Raw genomic sequence first — 22,224 nt, 5'->3', positions numbered from 1 at the left:
GCAGTAACAAAGACCCAACCCAGCCAAAAATTTAAAAATTTTTTTAAAAAGTTTAAAGAGGACACAGTGTGTGTCTGTCATGTAGCTAGTAAGCAGATTTGCAATATACTTTCTTTGCAAATTCTCTACATGAATCAGGCCAGGTCTCGAGAAATAAATAATTTCAAAACCATTCTAATCAAGCTTTCAGGCTGAAGTTGAAATAATGTTAGTAATGGTGATGATAGTGGTCATAACAATAGTTCGTATAAAATTGCTAAACTCAAACCATTCTAGCCGTGCTTTCATGGTGAGGTTTAAATAATACTACCATTAGAGACAAAACAGTAAAACGTAGTTGCAGGTTGTTAGGTTTCCACCATGCTCCAGGCACTGTGCAAAGCTCAACATGCATACTAGTACTAATTCAAACAACTTTGCAAGGTGACTGCCACTCTGCAGGTAAGAAAAGAAAGCCTCCAGGATAGTCAGTGACTGTTAATATTGCGAACTCTCTCCTAAGCGTCTAACCTTTGACAAAAGATTTGAAGGAGAAAAGGTAACAGGAATTCCACCCAGTAGAAGCGGAGAATATTAGGTTCCTTTTTTTTTTTTTTTTTTTTAATTAGGGGGAAATCTGCAGTAGCACTAGGAACTGGGAAAGAGACGCTTCCACATATTAAGTGCTTCAAGAAGTTTCTAGAAGATAAGGTAAAATGGAAGAAGATTAAGGAAAGCTCTGATGACCACTTTAGAACTCCTGTCCATAGGTAAGTTTGTTACCGAGTCCAAGCTCGCTCTGCTCGCCACACAACAGGCCAAATTCAGAGACAGCTGTTGAGGCAAAGGGATATGGTTTTATTGGGGTTTGGATGCCAGTTTCTTTTATAGCACAGAGAGGGGGAGGAGATGAGGAAGTAAAATAAAAAGGTCATAAGTTTTGCAAATATCCCCTGGAATGGCCAGCCTCGGGGAGGGGATGTGTTAATTTCTTCTTTCTTGCAGCCATCCACAGGTAGAACAGTGTCCCTTTGTTTCCCTGAACAAAGGTGCTGTGGTTTAAAATTCAGGCAGAGGGGCAGGGTTCCCCAAGGCAGGCCATTATGCATAGACAGTATCCTTTTAGTGAACAAAAGCAACGGGAAGCAAGGGTTAAAGTAAAAGAAACAGACCCAACGTGCAGTCTGATTTGGTTCTTCCCCGTTACAAGTTGAGGTACCTTCACAGGAAGTTGCTAGAGCCCCATAAACACCACTATTATGAAAGAGCAGGGGCTAGATATGAAGACGGATAGTGCAAGAGATGGGGGCATTTTTTATTCTGCCCCTTTCCCTGCTGTAGCTTAAAAACATTCAGAATGATAAACAATATGCAGTAAATACATATGACGGAGTATGAGTCAGCCTTAAAAAGGAAGGAAATTCTGACACAGGCTACAACATGCATAAACCTTGGGGTCCTTTTGCTAAGTGAAATGAGCCAGTCACAAAAAGCCAAATACTGTATGATTCCAATTCTTTGAGGTCCCTGGAGTGGTCACATTCATTGAGACAGAAGGCAGAACGATGGTTGCCAGAGGCTGAGGACCTGGGACCCTTTGCTGCAGTGCTTGCACCTGGGCAAACCTCTCCTCCAGCAACAAAATACAAAGAAACTATATGGGACTAAAAATAACTGTGTGCATGCACAGTTGGGGCAAATTCTGGACAAAAAGATACAAAAGACCCAAAAACTCAACTGCCACTTCTGAAGAGCTGCGAGCAAAGCAGGGGGTCGGGAACAAAAGCAGGGTACTTCTCACACTCCCTGCACACACCATCACCTAAGCCACCCCTCCAGCCCAACCCCTGGACACACCCCTACCCTCACCCCAGATGAGGAACAAGTTTGGCCCCCCCTCGGGGAACTAGCAAGCAAGGGAACCAGTTGTTTTTCTTGCTCCCCCCCGGCTGCAGCAGGGGCCCCAAAAAAGCCTTGCCTGAATTTCTGGTCTGGCCTCTAGTCAATTTCTATTGATTGGGGACGGCCAGGAACCCTGGTCAGTATCAAGGGGAAGCGGGGGATGGGGAGATATTGTTTAATGGATACGGCGCTTCCGTTTTGCACCATGAAGAGAGATGCGTGGTGGTGATGGTCGCACAACAGTGTGAATGTAAATACCACTGAATTGCACACTTAAAATGGTTTTACAACGACAAATATTATGAATATTCAGAATTAGATTGTAGGGACGGAGGTGATCAAAACAAGAGTGGCCATTCCAAACAGGAAGTCTCCAGCATGGGTATTTTCTGGAGATTCTGACTCTCTCCAATGTGGTGAGATCTTCCTGCTGTGGAAAAGTTCCTAACAGAGCAGGAAGGGAGGCAGACTGAGCCACATAAGGATCTGAGGAAGAGGCCACCATGAACAAAAGGACACAAGGAGAGAACTGCCTTCTGGTGCAAGAAGGGAGGAGTTAACTGAACGAACACCCAATTCTTCTTTTCAAGATGCTCCCCACCTCGCCTCCCCCTCCACTGCCTCACCCCACAAAGTCATCACCCAGCAGTCTCCCCCAGTGATGAGCTGAGAGGAGGAATCCAACAGCATCCCTGAAGCGGCGAGGAAAACCAAAGAACATTATGGGGGAGCAAATACCAAACGTTCAGAACACTGCTTATTCAAGGAGCATGAACAGAAAAAGAATTAACTAAAAATTCTGCAACATAAAAAAGGAAATGAACGTGAAGCATGTAAGAGTAGAGAAAAAGCATATTTCAGAAAAAAGATTTCCTGCAGAAAACAAAACGTAAATCTTAGACCATATTTACTTCTCCCAATGAAATAAAATCAAATGATTCTTTCTGAAACGAGAGGCAAATTGAGGTAACAAGAAAAGATAGTGAGTTATAAAGGAAACCGGAAGAGTTAAGAAACTGTGAGTGGAAATTGACATGGCAAAATGAAAACAGGATTAGCAGAATCCCAAGAAATAGGATAAGGGTAATCCGAGCCCCCCAATCTCCTTGAATGAAAGGTTAATGTCAAGGATTATAAAAATAAGGGAAAACTTTAAACATGATAAAAGCAAGGATATCAGTCATATAATACATATTTCAATGAGCTTTTTAAAGATACATCATAGACAGATCAAACTACTAACCCAAAGTAGGTCATCAAAAATCTAATCACAAGGGCTTCCCTGGTGGCACAGTGGTTAAGAATTCACCTGCTAATGCAGGGGACATGGGTTCGAGCCCTGGTCCGGGAAGATTCCACATGCCGCGAAGCAACTAAGCCTGTGCGCCACAACTACTGAGCCTGGGCTCTAGAGCCTGTGAACCACAACTACTGAAGCCCGCGTGCCTAGAGTCCGTGCTCTGCAACAAGAGAAGCCACCATAATGAGAAGCCCACGCACCACAACAAAGAGTAGCCCCCGCTCGCTGCAACTAGAGAAAAGCCCTAGCGTGCAGCAACGAAGACCCAGCGCAGCCATAATTAAATAAATAAAAAGAATCTAATCACAATTCCCACTTGGCTCTTTGCCCTTTCTGAGAAAGGAGTCGGGGAGGCAGGGTTTAGGGAGAAAGTTGAATAATTCTGGCAGAGCAATACAGCCATCTCCTAATGTAAGAGAAAAACTCCAGAGGCAGGAGCAGCCATGAGAGCTTTTTCCATCAGGGTTCAACCAGAGGAGCAGAGTCAATATCTGGGATTTGTAATAGGGGTTAGAAGGTCTTCAGTCATGGCAGCTGGTGAAGTCGATGCAAAGGTGTTGCTTTTGCCTCTGCTCTTGGGCTGAAGTTGCTCTAGGTCGCCTGGCCTGGGAGTGAGGAAGGAGAGCTGAGTGTGAAATGGAGCAGAGTGAAGACAAGAGAGATTCCTCCCTTCCCCACCCCCGCCGAATGACCAGAACCCACCTGGGCAAACTAGAACCCACCTGTGTCCCCCATCATGTCCAACCTCAAAGATGCAGATGACATACAGGGGTGGTTGGTGCCTATCACACAGAGGTATACATACACCTGGTCCAGCGCTCAGAGGGGCTGAAAAAAGAGACCCGATAGGAGGAGAAGGAGTTGAGTGTTGGGCTACAACCCCACGCCAACAGGGCGGGCTAGCGACTCAGAGGCAACGTGTGTGAGCCGCGCACCACCTGCTGCTCGTCGCCAACCTTGAGAGCGCAGAAAATGGCAGCTCTTTCTCTTCCATCTTCCAGATCGTTCACGTATCTCTGTAGCCAACCACAGCCCAGAACCGCACAGAAAAGGGGCCACTGGGAAACACCTTTCCAGCTTAGCCATGTTACCACCGTACAGAGCCTCCCTCAAGAGACAGGAAGACCCTATGTTTAGAATCTCTTTTGTCACTACAGATCCATAACCCTCCTCTATGTCTGTCCAGGAGATTCAAGACAATGTTTCACTACCAAATACCAAAGGGTGCTGCCGATGGGCTTCTCGCTGATGCTACAAGTTTCAACCTCCACAGAGAAGCGCTCAACCTACTCCTTTGTGGTCCAGAGGGACTCCCCACCCCCATCCCAGACCCAGCAGAAGGTAGCAACAGGAAGGCAGCCAGTCAGCCACAGCCATACTGGAAGCTGCTGGAATGAAAGTGACTTTGGAAACAAACAGTGATGCCAGAGGTTGGCAAAAGAAAGAGAAACACAATAAGAAATTTTACTTTTGTCTGCTTTTTCTCCAGTCCTAGCTGCCCCTGCTTTGGGCTATTAAATCTCTAAACAAGTAGTATAAAAATCCCAGAAGATTTATAAGGAAGATCCTCATGGCATTCATGGGTACAATACTTAAGATGAGAATTGAGTTTGTACATGAACTATTTTTGAGCATAACTGGGCCAGAATAGACCTCTCCTCATTTGAAAATCAACAAATATGAACGGACCTACGAAAATATGCTTTAACCTAAAAGGAGATATGGTTCTAAAGGAAAATAGAGAAGGGCATTTAATTGTCTTAAAGTCTTGCTTGAGGAAAGGAAAGTAAATTTTAAGGGGAAAATTGCTTTGCACTTTAAGAAAAAGGATTTTGAAAGGTCACAATAAAGCAAGAAGTGAAAATACGTCAAAAAAAAGATGAAAAGAGATGTCAGTAAAAATTGAAGGAAAAACGAAAATAATTTTTTTAAAAGAGAGGATTTTAAAATATCACACTTAGACTAAAGCAAGAACGTGGTGAACTTCATGGTTAGGTGGTAGGTCAACACATTATAAAGATGTCTCGTGCGGAACCTGCTTTGTTCTGTTCACTCAGCCGATCCGTAGATGTTTTTGGCTTCCATCAGCTTTTGGAGACATAACGTTTCTGTGAAGGATGGGAAGGAAATGCTGAGATGAGGCCACCACTCCCGAGAGATAACACTGCTGAACTATCTAAAAGTACCCCCAAACTACGGAAAATACAACCTAAAAATCGTTAAAGAAAAACCTCAGCCAGCTACTAAATGGTTGCTTGACAAGGAATTCAACTGCTTTCTTTCACCCCCGTTTTTGAGAATGCTCGATTTTTCCCTGTTTCCTAGGACGGTTTATGTGTTTAGATGTAATCACCTAGGAAAAAGAATTTCTTTTTTTGAGGAAGCATAACCGCAGAGCAGGATAGGAAAGCTCTATAATTCGTATCCCAGTTGCCACCAATCTGATAATGATCACTTCTTCCTTCCACAGGATTCTGTTGGGGTGGTGACAATCTGTCTTCACTCATGGCAGGGAGCCAGTGTAGCAAAGGACCCCTCCAGCCCTGTGGTCAACCTCTCACAACTCTCAAAATGAGTAACAGAGTATCACGATTTTCCTCATGGATTATCTCAGAGTGTCTGCTCAGTTTCAAACTTATTGGCAGCTGGTGATTTCAGGAGGAACTCAACAATAACAATTTGCTCTCATGTCTCAACAAATTCCGTTGTCATTTAGAAAATTGGAAACAATTCTTGAATGTCTTCCCTCAATAACATTTTCTGGACCCAAAGTGCATTTCTAAACTTCAAACAAAAGCTTTTAGAGTCACTCAAACAATATAACAGGCAAGTAAATATATCCCAGAAATGGAAAAGTCTCTCTTGTAAAATCCAGAGCTAAACACTTGATAACTTAGAAAAGGGAACTTGGCTTTGCTGGTGAGACTCAGTACCCTCCCGGGGATATTCATGTCTCAGAATTCACTTAGCAGCACGGGGAAATGTCTTTAATTGACGATGAAGGGAACGAATGTTATTGTTCCTGTAAGCTAAGCCATCTAATGATTTCTGTTAAAACCTCCTGGGATTTCTAACAAAATTTTATTTTATTTTTTTTCCAACTGAAAGGGATTTGTGTGTTATACAAATAGAGCTTCCCTTGCTACTTCTCTCCTTTTCAACCTTTATTATCTTCTTCCTTCTCCCACTACCCAGAACCTGTAAGCAGTTCATCTAGGAAATAATAGTTTAGCCCATTTTGACACTGGATCCTTTCTGATTTTTTAAAGTGTTTAAATTGTTCGCATTTAAGGGATTTTTAGTCATTCATCTATATACACATGCTGGCTTAAGTTAAAACCACCCAGCACATCTAAAACCTCTAAGCAAATTGTCAGAGGAAGTCAGATGCACGCTCAATAATTTATCCCTTGCTTTCAGAAAGCGACATCCCCTGCCTGCACTTCCTCTTTCTGCCTGGCCCTTGGGAGCCCAGAGGAGCAGGGGTCCCAGAGGGGAATTGGGGAAATGAATCTGAGTCCCTCGTGCTGGGAACAAGGAGTAGCAATGACCCCCGCACCTTGCACTCATCACCACAATGAATGCCAGGTGGACTTCAAAAAGAATTTTTAAAAATCAGACCAAGGAAGCCATAAAAAAAAAAAAAAGACAAATTTGAGCACATTAAAACTCATTTTACCAATGTTAATAAAAACACATCATATCGTAATTTGTTTTAATAATTCCCTGTAGTATACTTCAAAAATTGCTATTATCTTTTCCTACCCCTTGAAAAACACAAACATATATATATGTATACACGTGTATATATACATATACACGTGTATAATATATATAAGCAAAGAAGAGACAAAAATGCTGAAAATAGTTGATTGCATAAAATTAACATAAAATATTTCAATTTTTGAATACATATTTCAAAATAAGGTAAAGCGGTCTTTAGAAAAAGTAGGATGAAAAACATCTTTGAAATGCTCAGATATATAGTTCATGTAAGTAAAGATCTCTAAAAGAATGCTACAAAAAAAAAAAAACTAACCTCAGGAGGCTAGAAATAATTCTGTTACTATGCCATTTTGTTCATTTGATAAACACAAATTTTATCTAGTATGAAGACAGACGATCAGGTCAAACAGCCTCAGGCAAATTGGCAGACAGGTGACCTTACCTCACAGGCCCCAGTGCATCTCTGAGCAAAGGCCAGCTCTGGCGCCCCGGCCTCTGATTTGTTCTCATGCCCAGAGCCCGAAATCTGAATACCTGTCTGGTAGTCCCTGAACCTCAATGCCCCAGTCTAGGGCTCTGGCTTCCTTTGTCAGTCTAGTGCATGTCAGACAGTAAGAGGGATCTAATGATTTGCTAATGAATTAATAGAGGAATGAATGAGCACATGAATGAAGTCCCCCTCCTAAGCCCCACACCTGGAGTTGCTAATAGATTTCCTTTCTGTCCTGTTGTCTGGTGCCTGCCCCATTCACTGACTCACCCCGTTGTGGCATCTCTAGTATACTGACTAGGAGGCGTCTTCAACAGCAAAGGCTGTTTCTATTTCAGTCCTGCACCAGCCCATTTAGTTAATGTACAATCAACCTTGCTGCAAGCAAATTGTTTCTTGTGTTAATTAAAAAATGGAGGTTTATATGGTGAAGCTATGGGAAAGTCCTGGACTTGGGGATGAATTCAAAGGTTAAAGTAAAAGAAACACATCTAATATGGAGTCAGATTTATTCTTCCCTATTACATGAACTCGGACAGGATTCTTACCCTCTCTAAGCTTTTTTCTTGATAGTTACTTTTAAATGGTGTAGGGGGGAAAGTGTATAGATAGAAATAAAGCAAATGTGGCAAAATGTTAGCAATTGGTGGATCTATGTTAGGAGTATACAATATTTGTGGTATTGTTCTATCATTTACGTAGGTTTGGCTTCTTCAAAATAGAAAAAAAGAAGTTGAGAATAGATAAATAAAAACAAATAAAGTGTTATGACGGTGCCTCTCCTGGGGCTCTGCTGTGTGGATGTTACCCAATGCAAGTTTGTGTGCCTGAGGCGCAGTGAGACCAAACAATACCGAAATGTCAGAGTCTGGAGCAGAGAAAGGTTTATTGCAGGGCCATGCAAGGAGACAGATGGCTTGTGCCCCCCAAAACCCAGAACTCCCCAAAGGGTTTCAGCAAAGCATTTTTAAAGGTAAGGTGAAGAAGGGGCGTGGTTGGTTATTGCAAACTTCTTGGTGTAGGAATCCTTTGTTCCTGCAGCTGTCCACCTAGGTCAGTTCACCATGTTCCTGTAAACCTCCAGCAAGACAACTGTTATTCTCTGTTCTGCAACTTTTTATCTCTGTATGAATGGAAAAGTGTTATACCCTTAAAGGTCAGAGCCTTGAGAATGGGCTCTCCAGTATATTTCAGGCTATAGGCAACATTCTTAACTCAAAGCAATAGAATACAAAGGTTAAAGTAAAAGAAACAGATCTAATATTGAGTTAGATTTACTCTTCCTGGTTACATGAACACGCACAAGATTCTTACCCTTTCTAAGCTTCTTTCTTGGTAGTTAAAAACAAAAACCAAAAACCTACGCCTTGCATTCTCCCTAAGTATTTTGTGAACGCCAGTCATGGTAATAGATGCAAAGTGCTTTGCAAACCACAGAGCCCTTTCTGGGCACAAGGGTAACCAATGTGATTATTTGAGCAGCACCAAGTGCTCTTAGATCACCTGGCCAAGCCTCTTGCCTTTGTCTGTCTTGACTCCAGCCAATCTCTGCTACCACAGCCACCTTAACATACATATGCATGATTGGCTTCCTGGCTTCTCCCCAGCTCTGAGCATCGGCTACAGACGTGCAGTCCAGCTCCTGAGGACTGGAGGGCAGAGCTCCTCGCAGATCCAGTTCAGAAACCTCCGTTGGAGCAGACTCCTGCCTGCCGGCTTTCCAGCACCCTGCCCACCAGTACTAATCACTGGCAGCCAGTCTGCTCCCATGAAACCATCAAAGACATCCCAGCGTTATAGGAGCATCCGGAGAAATGCCAGCCAGCACTACTTCTACCAGGAGTCCCTGCTGCTCAGGTGAGCCAGTCCCATCCATCCACTGGGGCAGGTTTGTGAGGAGGGAAAGCCTGGGTCACCCTTGCTTGCATCTGACCAGAGGACCAAGTCCCCATCCTGCTCAGTTCTCCTTCAGAAAGAACTCCGAAACTCCTTTTTCCAGGTCACTATACAAAAAGGGTGGCAACCTCAGCGATGTACACAGACATTGATGGCTCTACCTGCTTCTGATCAGAATCCAAAAGCCTGTACTCCAACCTGGCTTTATTGCTGGCCAAACCCACAGACGTGCTTTATCTGTTTTCTCTCTGTTTACTCAGTCAGCAATGTCAAGAGAGAGCAGACAATACATCTGTCGTAATAAATGAGGTTTCTGTTGGAAAAGGCTACAGGCTGGTTAGAAGTGGGGGAGTATTATTCAAATTTGTTAAATATTTATAAACGTATATTAAAATCTCCATTAATTTGGAGAACCTGGAGAAAATTCTCCTTTGAGTAAGTAAAAACAAGCTGAATTAGAGAAAAGCAAAGGAATTATTTTCCCTTACTTTTAAGTGCATCATTGATGAAATAACCACAACAAAATACCCTTAACTCCTCCTGAAAAGTTGCATTAAGATTAGTGTATTCATTTTCACTGGGAATAAGTGTTGCTATGTGTTGAAAAGTTGTTCTCCTAGAGAGTAACTATTTCCCTGAAACATTTGTACATGTAAATTTGCTTAGCTAATTTCTTGTTCATAGAAGCTGCTGCCTGTTTGCCTCTGTTATCTCTGATTTCAAACGAATCAAAGCAGGAGTACAGAGAGCGGGGGATCTCTGGATGAGAAAGTTTGATTTTTATTTATTTTACATCCAGAGTTAGGGGACAGGAGGCGTCCTTTCTTTGGAATTAGCTGATTATTTCAATGAGCCTGAAAAAGAAATGGTTTTGCCACCAAAGATGCTGCCATGCAGTAATCCTACATGAGCACTCTCTTGGTTCCTTTTATGATGTCTTCTGATATTACCTCTTATCCTTTGAAGCCTTTCTCTTTCACTGACCCATCAAAGTAACAGAACCCAGTGAATGTGTTCCAGTGGCTGCTAACAACTGCCGAATTCTCCCTCTGACTCCCCGGATCCCTCCCCTCTCCTTCTACACACACTGAATTCATACAGATGACCCCAAGGCAGCAAGATGCTAAACTTACCCAGGGCAAGATCTGGGATGGAAGCAATTCTACTAATCAGATTTCCTCCTTAATGCCCTGATCATTTCAGCAACTTGGATGACAGCTTTACTGCTGATGAAACAGGGGACAGCCATGATCCGGAACAAATCTTCCAGAATATACAGTTCCAGAAAGATCTCATGGCAAACATTCGCTGCCGACCCTGGACCATGGGACAGAAGCTGAGGGCACTGAGGTAAGTAAGGGTTATGGGTTATTGCAAGTATGCTTCCCACGAAACCACCCACCCTGCCCTGGGAAACGAGCATAAAAATCCACATTGGAGGGGGTGGTGGGTCGGATGCGCTTGATCTGACTTAGAGAAGTCACAGACACGTCTGAGGGATCCACCTGGTCCAGACGGGCCTCAGTGTGTGTGTCTGTGTATGTGTGTCTGAGGTGGCTGTGTGCCTTGGTAGAGAGTTTTTTGGGTTTCTACCTCTTTTTCAAATACTAGATTTTAGCACTATGCCTAGAGATGAACAAAATAACTAAACTCACTAGGTATGCAATCTAGAATGAAAATAAATATTAGTTTTACCTGCTTGGCTATTACCTCCCTCTTGAGGCGGGGATCTCTGTGGGAAACTAGATTACTGGGACACTTAGAGTCATACTGGAGAGTCTGTTTAGATAATAATGAAGAGCTGAAGGCTGGAAGACATTGCCTTGCCATGTGGTATTAGGTTCTTTTCATAATTTCTCTAAAGACCAGTTCCTTTCTCTGTAAGGTTGAAGTGAAGGTGGAGAGCACCTACCTCCTGTGGCACTGTTAAGCAATCAGGGTGCTGCTAAAGACAAGAATTACTGGTTGCCCTCGGACTTAATCAGGAACTACGGCAGAGGGCTCCAGCGTTTTTAGCATGCATTCAGGTTGATTCTTTTGCAAACTAGAGTTTGAAATCCCTTGATAGCAGTTCAAGGATTAAATGAGGTAAACCGTATGATATTAAGCCTTGTATCTGGGATACAGTAGTCACTCCCTATGAGTGGGTAGTAACTGATGATGTGGATCCCTGGGATCACAGCAAGGGGAGTGAGTAGAATGGTTCTTAATGACCAGTGCCACTGAGCTACTCTGACCAATGAAGTGGACCTTCCTAGAGAAACAGACATGACACGTAATCATCGGGCACCTACTGTGTGGACAGGATTAGAACCACTGTCGTATCTTACGTTTTAGTGCCTCTTTCCAGACACCAAGCACATTGCCCTGTCTCTCCAATCCACCATTAGGTTTGACTTTCTTTGCCATCAAATCATGCCTTCATTAGATTTCCACTCCAGGCATTGTTCCTCCAGTCTGGCCAAAGATCCAGCCTGCCCCCCCAGGTGGCTGTGGCAGATTGCTAAGGTCATCCATAGTTTCCACTCCCAGAAGTTTCCAGTTAATTCTCCAGGTCCGATATCAGTTCTCGTCACTTCCATTTCTTTGAGTAAAGATGACATTTTTTAAATGAGAAGACATACTCAGAGATATTAAGTGGCTTCCCCCAGGACACACAGCTTCTGAGTACTGGAATTGAGCTTTAAAGCTGGGCTTCCTGACCTCAACTCCAATATTCTATTCTATTGAAACAGAGGAACTCTACCAATTTATCCTAAAAAAAAAAAAGCCATGTAACTATATAGCACAAGGAACTATATTCAATATCCTGTGATAAACCACACTGGAAAAGAATATAGAAAAGAATGTACATATATGTATAACTGAATCACTTTGCTGTACAGCAGAAATTAACACAACATTGTAAATCAACTCTACTGCAATAAAAAAGTCATGTATTCTATCAGAATTTTAAAAATCATACAGGAATGCTGGTGACTAATAACACTGAACTGTAAGAGAGTGAGTCATTTTAACCTGCGGGCAGAGCAAAGCAAATGATAACTTTTCTGTCAGAATCAAAAGAACAGACCAGGCCTTCCTCCACAAGCGTAAGCCAGGGACCTCAGCCAGGGCTCCGAGACACCAACGCCAGCGAGGCACAGGCCAGTGGTCCAGCTCTCAGAGAACAGCTCGCCCTCTGAGAACTGCATTTGTCATCCCCGCGTCGCACTTTTCCTCCCCGTCACCTTGAGAAGCTCCTGGAGCAGTGCTTCACTAATTGGGCCTGCGAGACTCATCAGGTCTGTGGAAGGCGCAGACCCTGACTGCTTGGGGCTCAAGGGAGCATTGCTGACACAGAGAAAGCAGCGAGTTCTGTCTATGGGGGGACAGAGCATATATTTATTTCCCCGGTAGGGAGGCAAGTGGTCAGTGCCATGGAGTCAGCATTGGTCTATGATGGGGCCTGGGTCAGGTACTGTCCCCACTGCTGTTACTGACCAGGGTTCTTGGCCTCCTTAATCAATAGAAATTAATCAGAGGTCAGACAAGGAATTCAGGCAAGGCTTCATTGGAGCCCGGACTGCAGCAGCGGGGAGTGAGAACAAACAACAAGTTTCCTGGCTCACTCGCTTGCTGAGGGGGAGGTGAGCATGCTCCTTATCTGGGGTGAGGGTAGGGGTGTGTGCAGGGGTCGGGCCGGAGGTTGGCTTAGGTGGTCCGCCCACCCCCTTGGCGGTGTCGTGTGCAGGGCGCATGCGCGGTGCCCTGCTTTTGCTCCTGGCCATTCAGAAGTGGCAGTTGGGCTTTTTGGTTTTTTGTATCTTGCTGTCCATAATCTGCCCCAACTGCACTTGCGCGCAGTTGTTTTTAGTCCCTTAAAGTGTCTTTGTATTTTGTTGCTCAAGGAGATGTTTGTCCAAGTGCAAGCACTGCAGCAAAGGGTCCCAGGTCCCAGGTCCCAGCCTGTCTCACTGCCGCCTCAGCCCCCTGCTCAGCTCCCCATTCCAACACTTACACACCCACCCACTCCTATTGTTGTTTCAGGTCTCTATCATCCCTATTAGCTAGTGGGCTTCTCCAGGGCAACAGCTCTATTTTATGTGCCTCTGTATTCCACTATACTTGACCCAAACAAGTGTGCAGAAAATGTTTGCGGGGAAAAAAATGATAATGAATGAAATTAAACGAATTATTATTTCACTTATATAGGCCCCTATCTTTTAGATGCTATAAAAGGTATAACATCAACCCTCACCCTTGCCTGCATTTCTGGTTCTGACCAGAATGAAGCCAGCCCATTGGCGGGGCTATGAAGGTGGAGTATTTGCAGTGAGGGCAGGGAGGTTCAAAGCTCAGCACTCTGGTCAGGCATGTTCTGAAGCGATCACGCTGTTTGTGGAAAAGGAAGTCGGCTAGTTCCTTGTGTCAATCAACGAAAGGCTAGGAACCTGTGGGTGTTACTTGGGATATACATGCATGAACTCCCTACCAAGTACACTGGTCCAACTAACAAACTGAATGATTCAGCAGTTCTTCAACCCTGAGCATAATTAAGTGGTCAACCATGGATTAATGAAGATCTCATCAGTGTAGTCACAGATGAGGTCACCTTGAAGGTGACATTCTTCGCTAAGAGTTTTTGACTTCAGTCCGTTCCATGGAATTAACATTTTTTTCTAATCCTGTGGTTCTTTAAGTGTGAATTTAACCATCTATCCTAATGAATTCAGTCTATTTTCAAGGATTAGCCATTTAGGTGACCCATCAGGTCAGCTCACCAAAGTGGTCAGCTAGTGTGCCAGTAGTTAGTCTGGGCGAAATCAGGCTGTTCATGGCTACATAGACACAACTTTCTTGCTCACATTAACCAGACACTACCCTTTTCTCAAAGCAGATTCTCTGAGCTAGGTCTGACTTTCACTTCCAAAGCATTAATTGCAGGAAGAAGGCTGCTGAGATTAAGTGGAGGAGCTGAGATGCTGGTACCTGATACCAGGATTTCCAAAGCCCATAATACCCAGCCAACAGCCAGAATCAGGGCAGGGAGTTAAGAAATTCAGTTGCAACTGATTTTAGTATTCACTCATCATTTCCTATGAATTCATGCATTTAAATGTTATAGAAAATATTTTAAGGGAGTTGTCTGGTTACCACTGTCTATTCCTGCTGCATTTCCACATGTTTTGCCAAGATTATCAAGGTCATAAAATTGCGCTCACCACCAAGTATTTCTTCTCTCAGGCGAGCGAAGGACATTGTGCTGAAGTTTGAGGGGAGGCTGACCAGGACCCGAGGCTACCAAGCGGCAGGTGCAGAGGTAAAGAGCCCACACACGGACATGCCCACCCTTCCTGTGGTCTCCGGGCCCGGGAAGTTGTACTTATCCTTGCAGTTCCTGTACTACATAGGTTGTGAACATCCATCGTTAATAGCTGTAGAACAGTATGGAGAGCTTGAAGGTCTGCATGTCCCCAGACTTGGATTTTAGTTCCCGATGCTGTCACTTACCAAGTGGTGTGACCCTGGGTAATCCCAGCTCATCAGAAAAAGGTTATCTCTGCCCTTGGGAGAATCCTCTAGCCTCTTCCCTGAGTTAAGCCCACCCATGTGTGTAGGCTTCATTCACTGTACAGTAAGTCCCCTACATACGAACCTTCAATTTGAGAACTTTCAAAGATGCGAATGGGCGTTCACATGTCCAGCCACATAAGTTAGGTTATGTGTCTGGCACATACTGTCATGTGCGTGCATCCTCTACAAGTGGTTGTGCTTTTGTGTACTTTACTATACAGTGCTGTATAAAGTAGTACAGTATCTTTATTTCTTGCCTGTTCACTCGATGCCAGCCCCTGGATGCCAGCTGTTGTACTGTACCATTGTACTTTTCAAGGTACTGTGCTGTAAGATTAAAAATGTTTTCTTTATTTTTTTGTGTTTGTTTGTTTTTTATGTATTATTTGTGTGAAAAGTATTATCAACCTATTACGATACAGTACTATAGAGCCGATTGTGTTAGTTGGGTACCTAGGCTAACTTTGTTGGACTTACGAAAAAATTGGACTTGCGAACGTGAACTTACGAAGTTCGGGATGGAACTCGTTCGTATGTAGGGGACTTACTGTATTTCTTATAATGAGAAAGTTACAGGCATATTCCAATGCTCATTTTATAATACAATGCTAAGGTTTTTGTTTGTTATTTTTCCCATTCAGTTACTTGCAGTTAAACTTTAGTATACTTTGAAATTATCTGTTTATAGACGTTCCAATAATTTTCATAAATGTTTCCAAGGCAAAGAAAAAAATAATTTCTCCTACTATAATCCCCTACTTCCCAAGATAGAATCTTTTTTAAAATTTCACATTTCAGCCATTGTATATATCATTTTCACATCGGAGTAAGTAGAGTATACAAATATTTTTGTCTTGCTTTTTTTTTTTACTTACCACCATAACAAGGATTTTTCTCCCTGTTGCTATGTAGTTTTTATACCTATCATTTCCTATGACTGTGTAATATTCCATCAGAAAAATGTCTATTAATTTGTTATGTACCTGCTGGTGGTCCTTAAATAGCTTCTAATTTTTCGTTAGTATTAACAGCCCTGCAAAGACCGTCTTTGCACAGGTGGCTTTTCCTATCTTTTAAAATTCTTTTTCTAGGATAAATGTCAAAACTACGACCTCTGTAGTAAAGAGTATGATCCATGTTTTTTGGCTCGTGATAAATACTAATCAATTATTTTCCAAAAGCTTTGCCATCCACAATGAAAGAATTTGCTGTCTTCATAGTATCTCCACTAACACTGAATATTGTCGTTTTTTCAAGTTTATTATTTTAACAGACAAAAACTGACAGACACACTCTTTTTCGATTCTCTGAAACAAAAAATATTCTTAGTAAAGTTTAAATTAAAGCTGGTCATAAATTTTGCATAACTGAATAGTTATAAAATATCAAAGAATCCCCAAGATTGTGCCTTGGCTTTCTTTCTTCTTACTTTTCACAGAATCTGCCTGAAGACGCTTATCCATTCTATGATCAAAATTATCCATAACTCTTTATACCTGTCACACTATGATGGAGCTTATGGAATAAATATATAAAACAAAATTATCTTTTTATAAGCATATGTGCTACCAAGCTCTCTCATTTTCTCTAAATAAACTGTATGAAATGCTATGGAAAAATATCTGAAATAATGTAAGGTTTCTCACTTAGGTTCAGACAACCTGTAATATATATAACAATGAAAAAGTCCTGGGGCATTTAGTAACAGTGAGCTCAAAGTGGATTAAAAGTGTAAGTTAAGGGCTTCCCCGGTGGCGCAGTGGTTGAGAGTCTGCCTGCCGATGCAGGGGATGCGGGTTCGTGCCCCGGTCCGGGAAGATCCCACATGCGGCGGAGCGGCTGGGCCTGTGAGCCATGGCCGCTGGGCCTGCACGTCCGGAGCCTGTGCTCCGCAACGGGAGAGGCCACAACAGTGAGAGGCCCGCGTACCGCAAAAAAAAAAGAAAAAGAAAAAAGTGTAAGTTAATAATGGACTGAATTCTTAGAATCAGAGTTTTTAAAATGAGAAAAGTGATCCAAATGTTCAGTCTTACCTACAGATTGTCCCACAGTTTTCAGCCTGCACTTAACAGACACAGCTGCCCCAGTCCTTTCCATTTTACCAGTGGCCCTGCAGAAAGCAGTTCAACCCAGTTCAGCTTAATCCATGTGCCAAGCTTTGTGCTGGGTACTCAGGGTAAAGAGATGGCTGAGATACAGTGTCTTCTGCCCTCTGGAGACACAGCAAAATGTCAAAGAAAAGCATCCTCCCACCATGTCTTCCTAACACTTTGGTTTTCCCCCTTCTCATTCTGAACATCATTCCTCTACCTTTTTACATTTAGAATTTTTTTTTTTTGAGGTACGCGGGCCTCTCACTGTTGTGGCCTCTCCCATTGCGGAGCACAGGCTCCGGACGCGCAGGCTCAGCGGCCATGGCTCACGGGCCCAGCCGCTCCGTGGCATGTGGGATCTTCCCGGACCGGGGCACGAACCTGCGTCCCCTGCATCGGCAGGCAGACTCTCAACCACTGCGCCACCAGGGAAGCCCCTATTTAGAATTTTTTTACACTGGAAATTTTAATACAGACCCCTGAGGATCAGCAGCCACTCCAAAGTAGAGAAAACAGAAGCTATCTAGCTATTACCTGCAGCCCAGTGAGTTTTGTCTCTATTTACAGTCTTTAGTTTCTCTTAGAAAAATGATAACTTCGTTTTTCAAATAGTAAATTTTGTATAATATAACTACTGTACACTTTCTCCCATGATTCCCACGACTGAGATCCTGATCACCACTCACCAGGGCTGCCACTCTATCCTCTCTTGGGAATCACGGTTCCAGAACACAAGTCATCCTCTGGAGCCCCTCCCACTGTTTCCCACCTGCATCCTCTGTGCACATGGGTTTCTCCTTGATTCCAGCAGGAAAACACCTTGTTACAGACAATCTGCCTTTAGCACCAGTTTATTTCTATGTTTCATAAGAAAGCAAGGTCTGAGCATGTGAGACCACCAGGACCCAAGGAGTCACGCAGGCAGAAATGCTACCCTGGGTACATGGAACACCAAACACCAAGAGTCAGGACACCTAGGTCCTTCTGCCATTGTTTCCCTGCTCTGGGTAATGACTTGGAACCTGAGGAGGTTTTCGTGCTTGATTCTTAAGATGTCTTCTAGTTCGAATAGTCTATGTCCTTGGTTTCTCACATGATACCAGCAAGGGACGTCATCCTTCTGAGAGCCTTCATGGCATGATTTGGCAAGAACGCTTCCTCTGTGCAGAAGCTAAAGGTACCTGCCCACGATGGTGTATAGACTGACTAGCCTCGTAACAGATCTTCCTGTTTCCACTCATGTCCCTCCATCTTCCACTCTCTTCCACATAGGAGCCAGGGAAATCTTTGATACAGTAAACTGTGCATGCCATCCTTTAATTAAAATAATGAATGATAGGGACTTCCCTGGTGGTGCAGTGGTTAAGAATCCACCTGCCAATGCAGGAGACATGGGTTCAATCCCTGGTCTGGGAAGATCCCACATGCCACGGAGCAACTAAGCCCGTGTGCCACAACTACTGAGCCTGCGCTATAGAGCCCGTAAGACACAACTACTGAAGCCCGCGCGCCTAGAGCCCATGCTCCGCAACAAGGGAAGCCACCGCAATGAGAAGCCCGTGCACAGCAACAAAGAGTAGCCCCTGCTTGCGGCAACTAGAGAAAGCCCGTGCGCAGCAACAAAGACCAAATGCAGCCAAAACTAAATAAATAAAATAAACTTATTTTTAAAACTAATAATAATAATGAATGGTAGATAGATAGATAAGATAGACAGAGTTTCATTACACTTAGAATCAAATCCAAACTCCTTCCTCTAACCCACATGATCTGGCCATGACCTAACTATTGGACCTCATCTCACTCCTCTCTCCTTTATTCTCTTCTATAAAATGCCCAGCTCATGCTAATCCACAGGCTCCTACTGGCCATTCTCCCCTCCTAGACAGCTCCTCTAACAATTGAGGACTCTTAACGACTTTACAATGGACCAGAAACTCAAATGCTTTCAACACCAAACCCTCCCCAAAGGATACTGGGCATTCTGCCTCTGTCTGCTGTAGGGGATGAAAAATCAGAAAGCCATGGTCTTCCTCTCAATACTGGAGGAGAAAAAGCCAGGTGAACAATATAAAGACAATATAAGCTAGGATGTGATAAGCGTTATCAGAGACCAGAATGATAGCTGGGGAAGTTTACAGATGGAAGAATGGATTTCTGGCTACAGAGAATCTGTGTGAGGTCTCCATGGGAGTAGCTGTATTTGAGTTGGGTCTTAAATCATGAGCAGAAAGTGAACAATTCCAACTTGTGATAACACTCAAGTAGATTTTCATTTACAAGCAGCCGTTTTGGCCTTAGCAGACATATTCAGGATAACATAATCATGCATGTCTGCATCAGGACCACGTGCTGTCTTATAGTTCAGAAGGTTGTAATTACATTTGTAACCCTTCTTTCTGCAATGATATCATTTGCTTCCAACACAAACCCACATTGTTTGTGTGTTAAAGTGAACAACCTGCTAATGTTGTGGGAGAGAAAGCCCAGTGTCAGGGCACATTTTCACATTTTGCTTTATTCTCCTTTGAGGAAAAAAAAAAAGAAAAAGATTTTTGAACTTTTGGCGATTGTGTCTTAAACATCCAAGACAAATTTCCAGACCTTATTTTGGCAACTTTGGCCAGGAGAGAGGCTGGGAGATGAGCTCCAGCTGCAGGATGGGAGGCACACAATGGGGCTCATTTTCAGGGTATGTTCTAGACTCTTGGTCCTTAAATAGGGATGGGAACTGTAATCACTGGGGAGTTTGTGAGCCATGTGGATTCCTGAGCCCCACTCCCGGAGGGGACCAAGGGGGTGTATTTGGACATCATTCCTCAAGTAGTTCTTAGTCCTCACAGCAGGAATGGTGTGAATAAGGCAGGCTGAAACCCTAGAGAATATGCACCTCAGTACAGACACCGCAGCTTAGAGCCCTAAACAGGAGCCTTCACCTGGGCAGAAGCCCAGAGAAGACAAGCGGCTGCTCTGGTCCTAGGGCTCCCTAAAGGCCTGTGAAATCATAATGAAAGGTATCAACTGGTGTGTCTGCGGACCTCGCCTCCATTTAGGACCCTGGTTCCACAAAGGCATTGCCGTCTTCACGAATGTCAAGTCCTCTAATCCTACTCCCTCCTGTCTAGCTGTGGCGGAAGTTTGCTCGTCTGGCCTGTAACTTTGTGGTCATCTTCATCCCCTGGGAAATGAGGATAAAGAAAATCGAGAGTAAGTGTTGGCACTTGGAGGAGTGGGGCGGGGATGCGGTGCCAGTAGCCAGACAACGGTGAGGCCTGAGACGGGTCTGGTACGTCCCAGACCTTACACTGAGCAGCCAGGGGCCCTTGCACACGTAGTGCCGACCTAGGCTGGACATGGGTCCGTGGAGATGGAAGACACAGTGCCTGTCCCCACCACCTCCCAGGATAAAAACGGTCCCACGTTCCACTGTGGCTCTGCAGTTCTCTGTCAGTTCATGCCTTAGACACAATACAAACTCAAAAGGATAGAGGGGAAAACTGTGTAGAGGAATAAAAGTATAACATGGGCAATTGCAGAACAAAAATGCAGAAATTTGCATTTGGAGAGAAGTGATTGTAATCATTTAGAAAAATATCCTAAAAAATAAATCAATCACAGTCACATTTAAAAACACACACACAGTACAAACACACAAATGCAACACACAAGACCAGGAATAAATATAAGCAGAAGTCTGAAATAAAGAAACTGTAAAATTGGACCATGGGATTTTTTAAAAGTCTTGTGAAGAGACATAGAATGATTTAATATTTGGAAGGTTGATTTTCTCAATATCAGTTTATGTTTTAATGCAATTCCAATAAAATTCTCAATGCAGTGTTTTTTGTATTCAACACAATGAACTCATATGAAAAAAAAACTAATTGAAAACTTTTCTAAAAGGAAAAACTCAGATGAACTTGTATAAACAAAATGTTAAAATACATTATAAAAGCTACAAGAATTGAAACAGTGTACCATAGCACCATAAATGATGCTGGAACAATTCAACTGTTTTAAAGAATAACATTAGATCTTTCATTTCAAAGTTCCATTAAATATTTTAATAGAAAATAGGAATCCATGAGAGAATTAAAAGAAATATAAGTAATGTGATCTCAGAATGGAAGCCTGTCAAATTATAAAAGTAAAGAAGGAATCATCAAGGAAAGTACTGTTGTATTTAACTATACATCAAAGAAATTTTACATACATAAAAAATAAACAGATCTAAAAGATGACAAGTTGAGGGGGGAAAAAATTTTCAACATTGAAGTGGAATTAAATACCAGCTGGTGGAAATGTCAATTGGGATGATGTTTCTAGGGGAAAGTTATAATTTGGACCAAACGTCTTCAAAATGTTTGTACTCTTTGATAGAACTCTTCCACTCCTTAACAACCAGAGAAAACAACAGCCACAACAAAATCAATGCACTAGGCTGTGTGGACACACTTGGTGCCCAGCCCAGATGCCTTTACTTGGCTGGTCCACTTTTTCTCAGCTGCTCTGAATGTTGGCTGCTATGACTCATAGCTGTCTCCTTCTCTAGAGGATGAGCCTTGGCCCACATTGTTCCAGATGTTGGGCACTCATCACCTGCTCCCCCAGACCCACTGGGTAGCCTAGAGGCAATGACAAAGGGGTATTCAAGTCCAGCTTTTTGTTCAAAGTGGAACCAACTCTATGATGTAACTTGCCCTCCAGAGCTCCCCATGGGATAAGGCTAAGCTGGGCTCCAGCTGAGACGACATCTTTGCTTAGCTCTTTCCGCTGACCTTCCTTGACCCCCCTCACCCCCTTTATCCTGAGAGCACTTCCTCAATATATCATGTTAGCTGAACCCTTTTCTCAGGCTCTGCTTCCAGGAAATCTGACCTTAGACAGAAATTGATTCTTGCAGAATTATTTACCCTAGTGAAAAGTTAGAAACTTCCTAAGTGTCAAGTAGTGGGGGATAAGTTAAATCAATTATGAAAAATTGGTTTGCTGGAACAATAAAATTCATTTTATGGGGAGATATTTTGTATGAGAAAATGCTCATAATATATTGATAGCTCAAGATGCATATTATAGAGATATGCCAATTTTACACAAAAAAAATACACACATAGAATGAAAATGGAGGGTTCCCCTAAAAATTTACTAGAAAGTAATTCTGGTAGTGATTTTAATTTAGTAACCTGGCAATAGGTAATTTTTTGGTATCCTTTGTGATGTTTTGTGTTTTCCTACCTATTGTGAAACATAAGCTAGATTTGAAATAAAATTTCAAGACATTA

The 22,224-nt window shown here is 43.0% G+C and overlaps 1 protein-coding gene across 1 annotated transcript in view; it reads left to right on the top strand.

Annotated features, from left to right (window-relative positions):
- The first annotated feature begins 9,044 nt into the window (after positions 1-9,044).
- Positions 9,045-22,224, top strand: part of TMC3 (transmembrane channel like 3) — a 44,928-nt gene continuing 31,748 nt past the window's right edge. The window contains exons 1-4 of the mRNA XM_029238735.1: positions 9,045-9,254; positions 10,497-10,643; positions 14,520-14,595; positions 20,068-20,149. Coding sequence (XP_029094568.1) covers positions 9,166-9,254; positions 10,497-10,643; positions 14,520-14,595; positions 20,068-20,149 — 394 coding nt within the window. The 5' untranslated portion in view covers positions 9,045-9,165. The remainder of the gene's footprint in view (positions 9,255-10,496; positions 10,644-14,519; positions 14,596-20,067; positions 20,150-22,224) is intronic.

This window comes from Monodon monoceros, unplaced genomic scaffold, assembly GCF_005190385.1.
Source record: "Monodon monoceros isolate NGI ecotype Baffin Bay Population unplaced genomic scaffold, NGI_Narwhal_1 Super_Scaffold_21, whole genome shotgun sequence".
NCBI classification, from domain to species: domain Eukaryota; kingdom Metazoa; phylum Chordata; class Mammalia; order Artiodactyla; family Monodontidae; genus Monodon; species Monodon monoceros.
The sequence above is the reverse complement of the archived record's forward strand: the minus strand, read 5'-3'. Positions and strand labels throughout refer to the sequence as shown.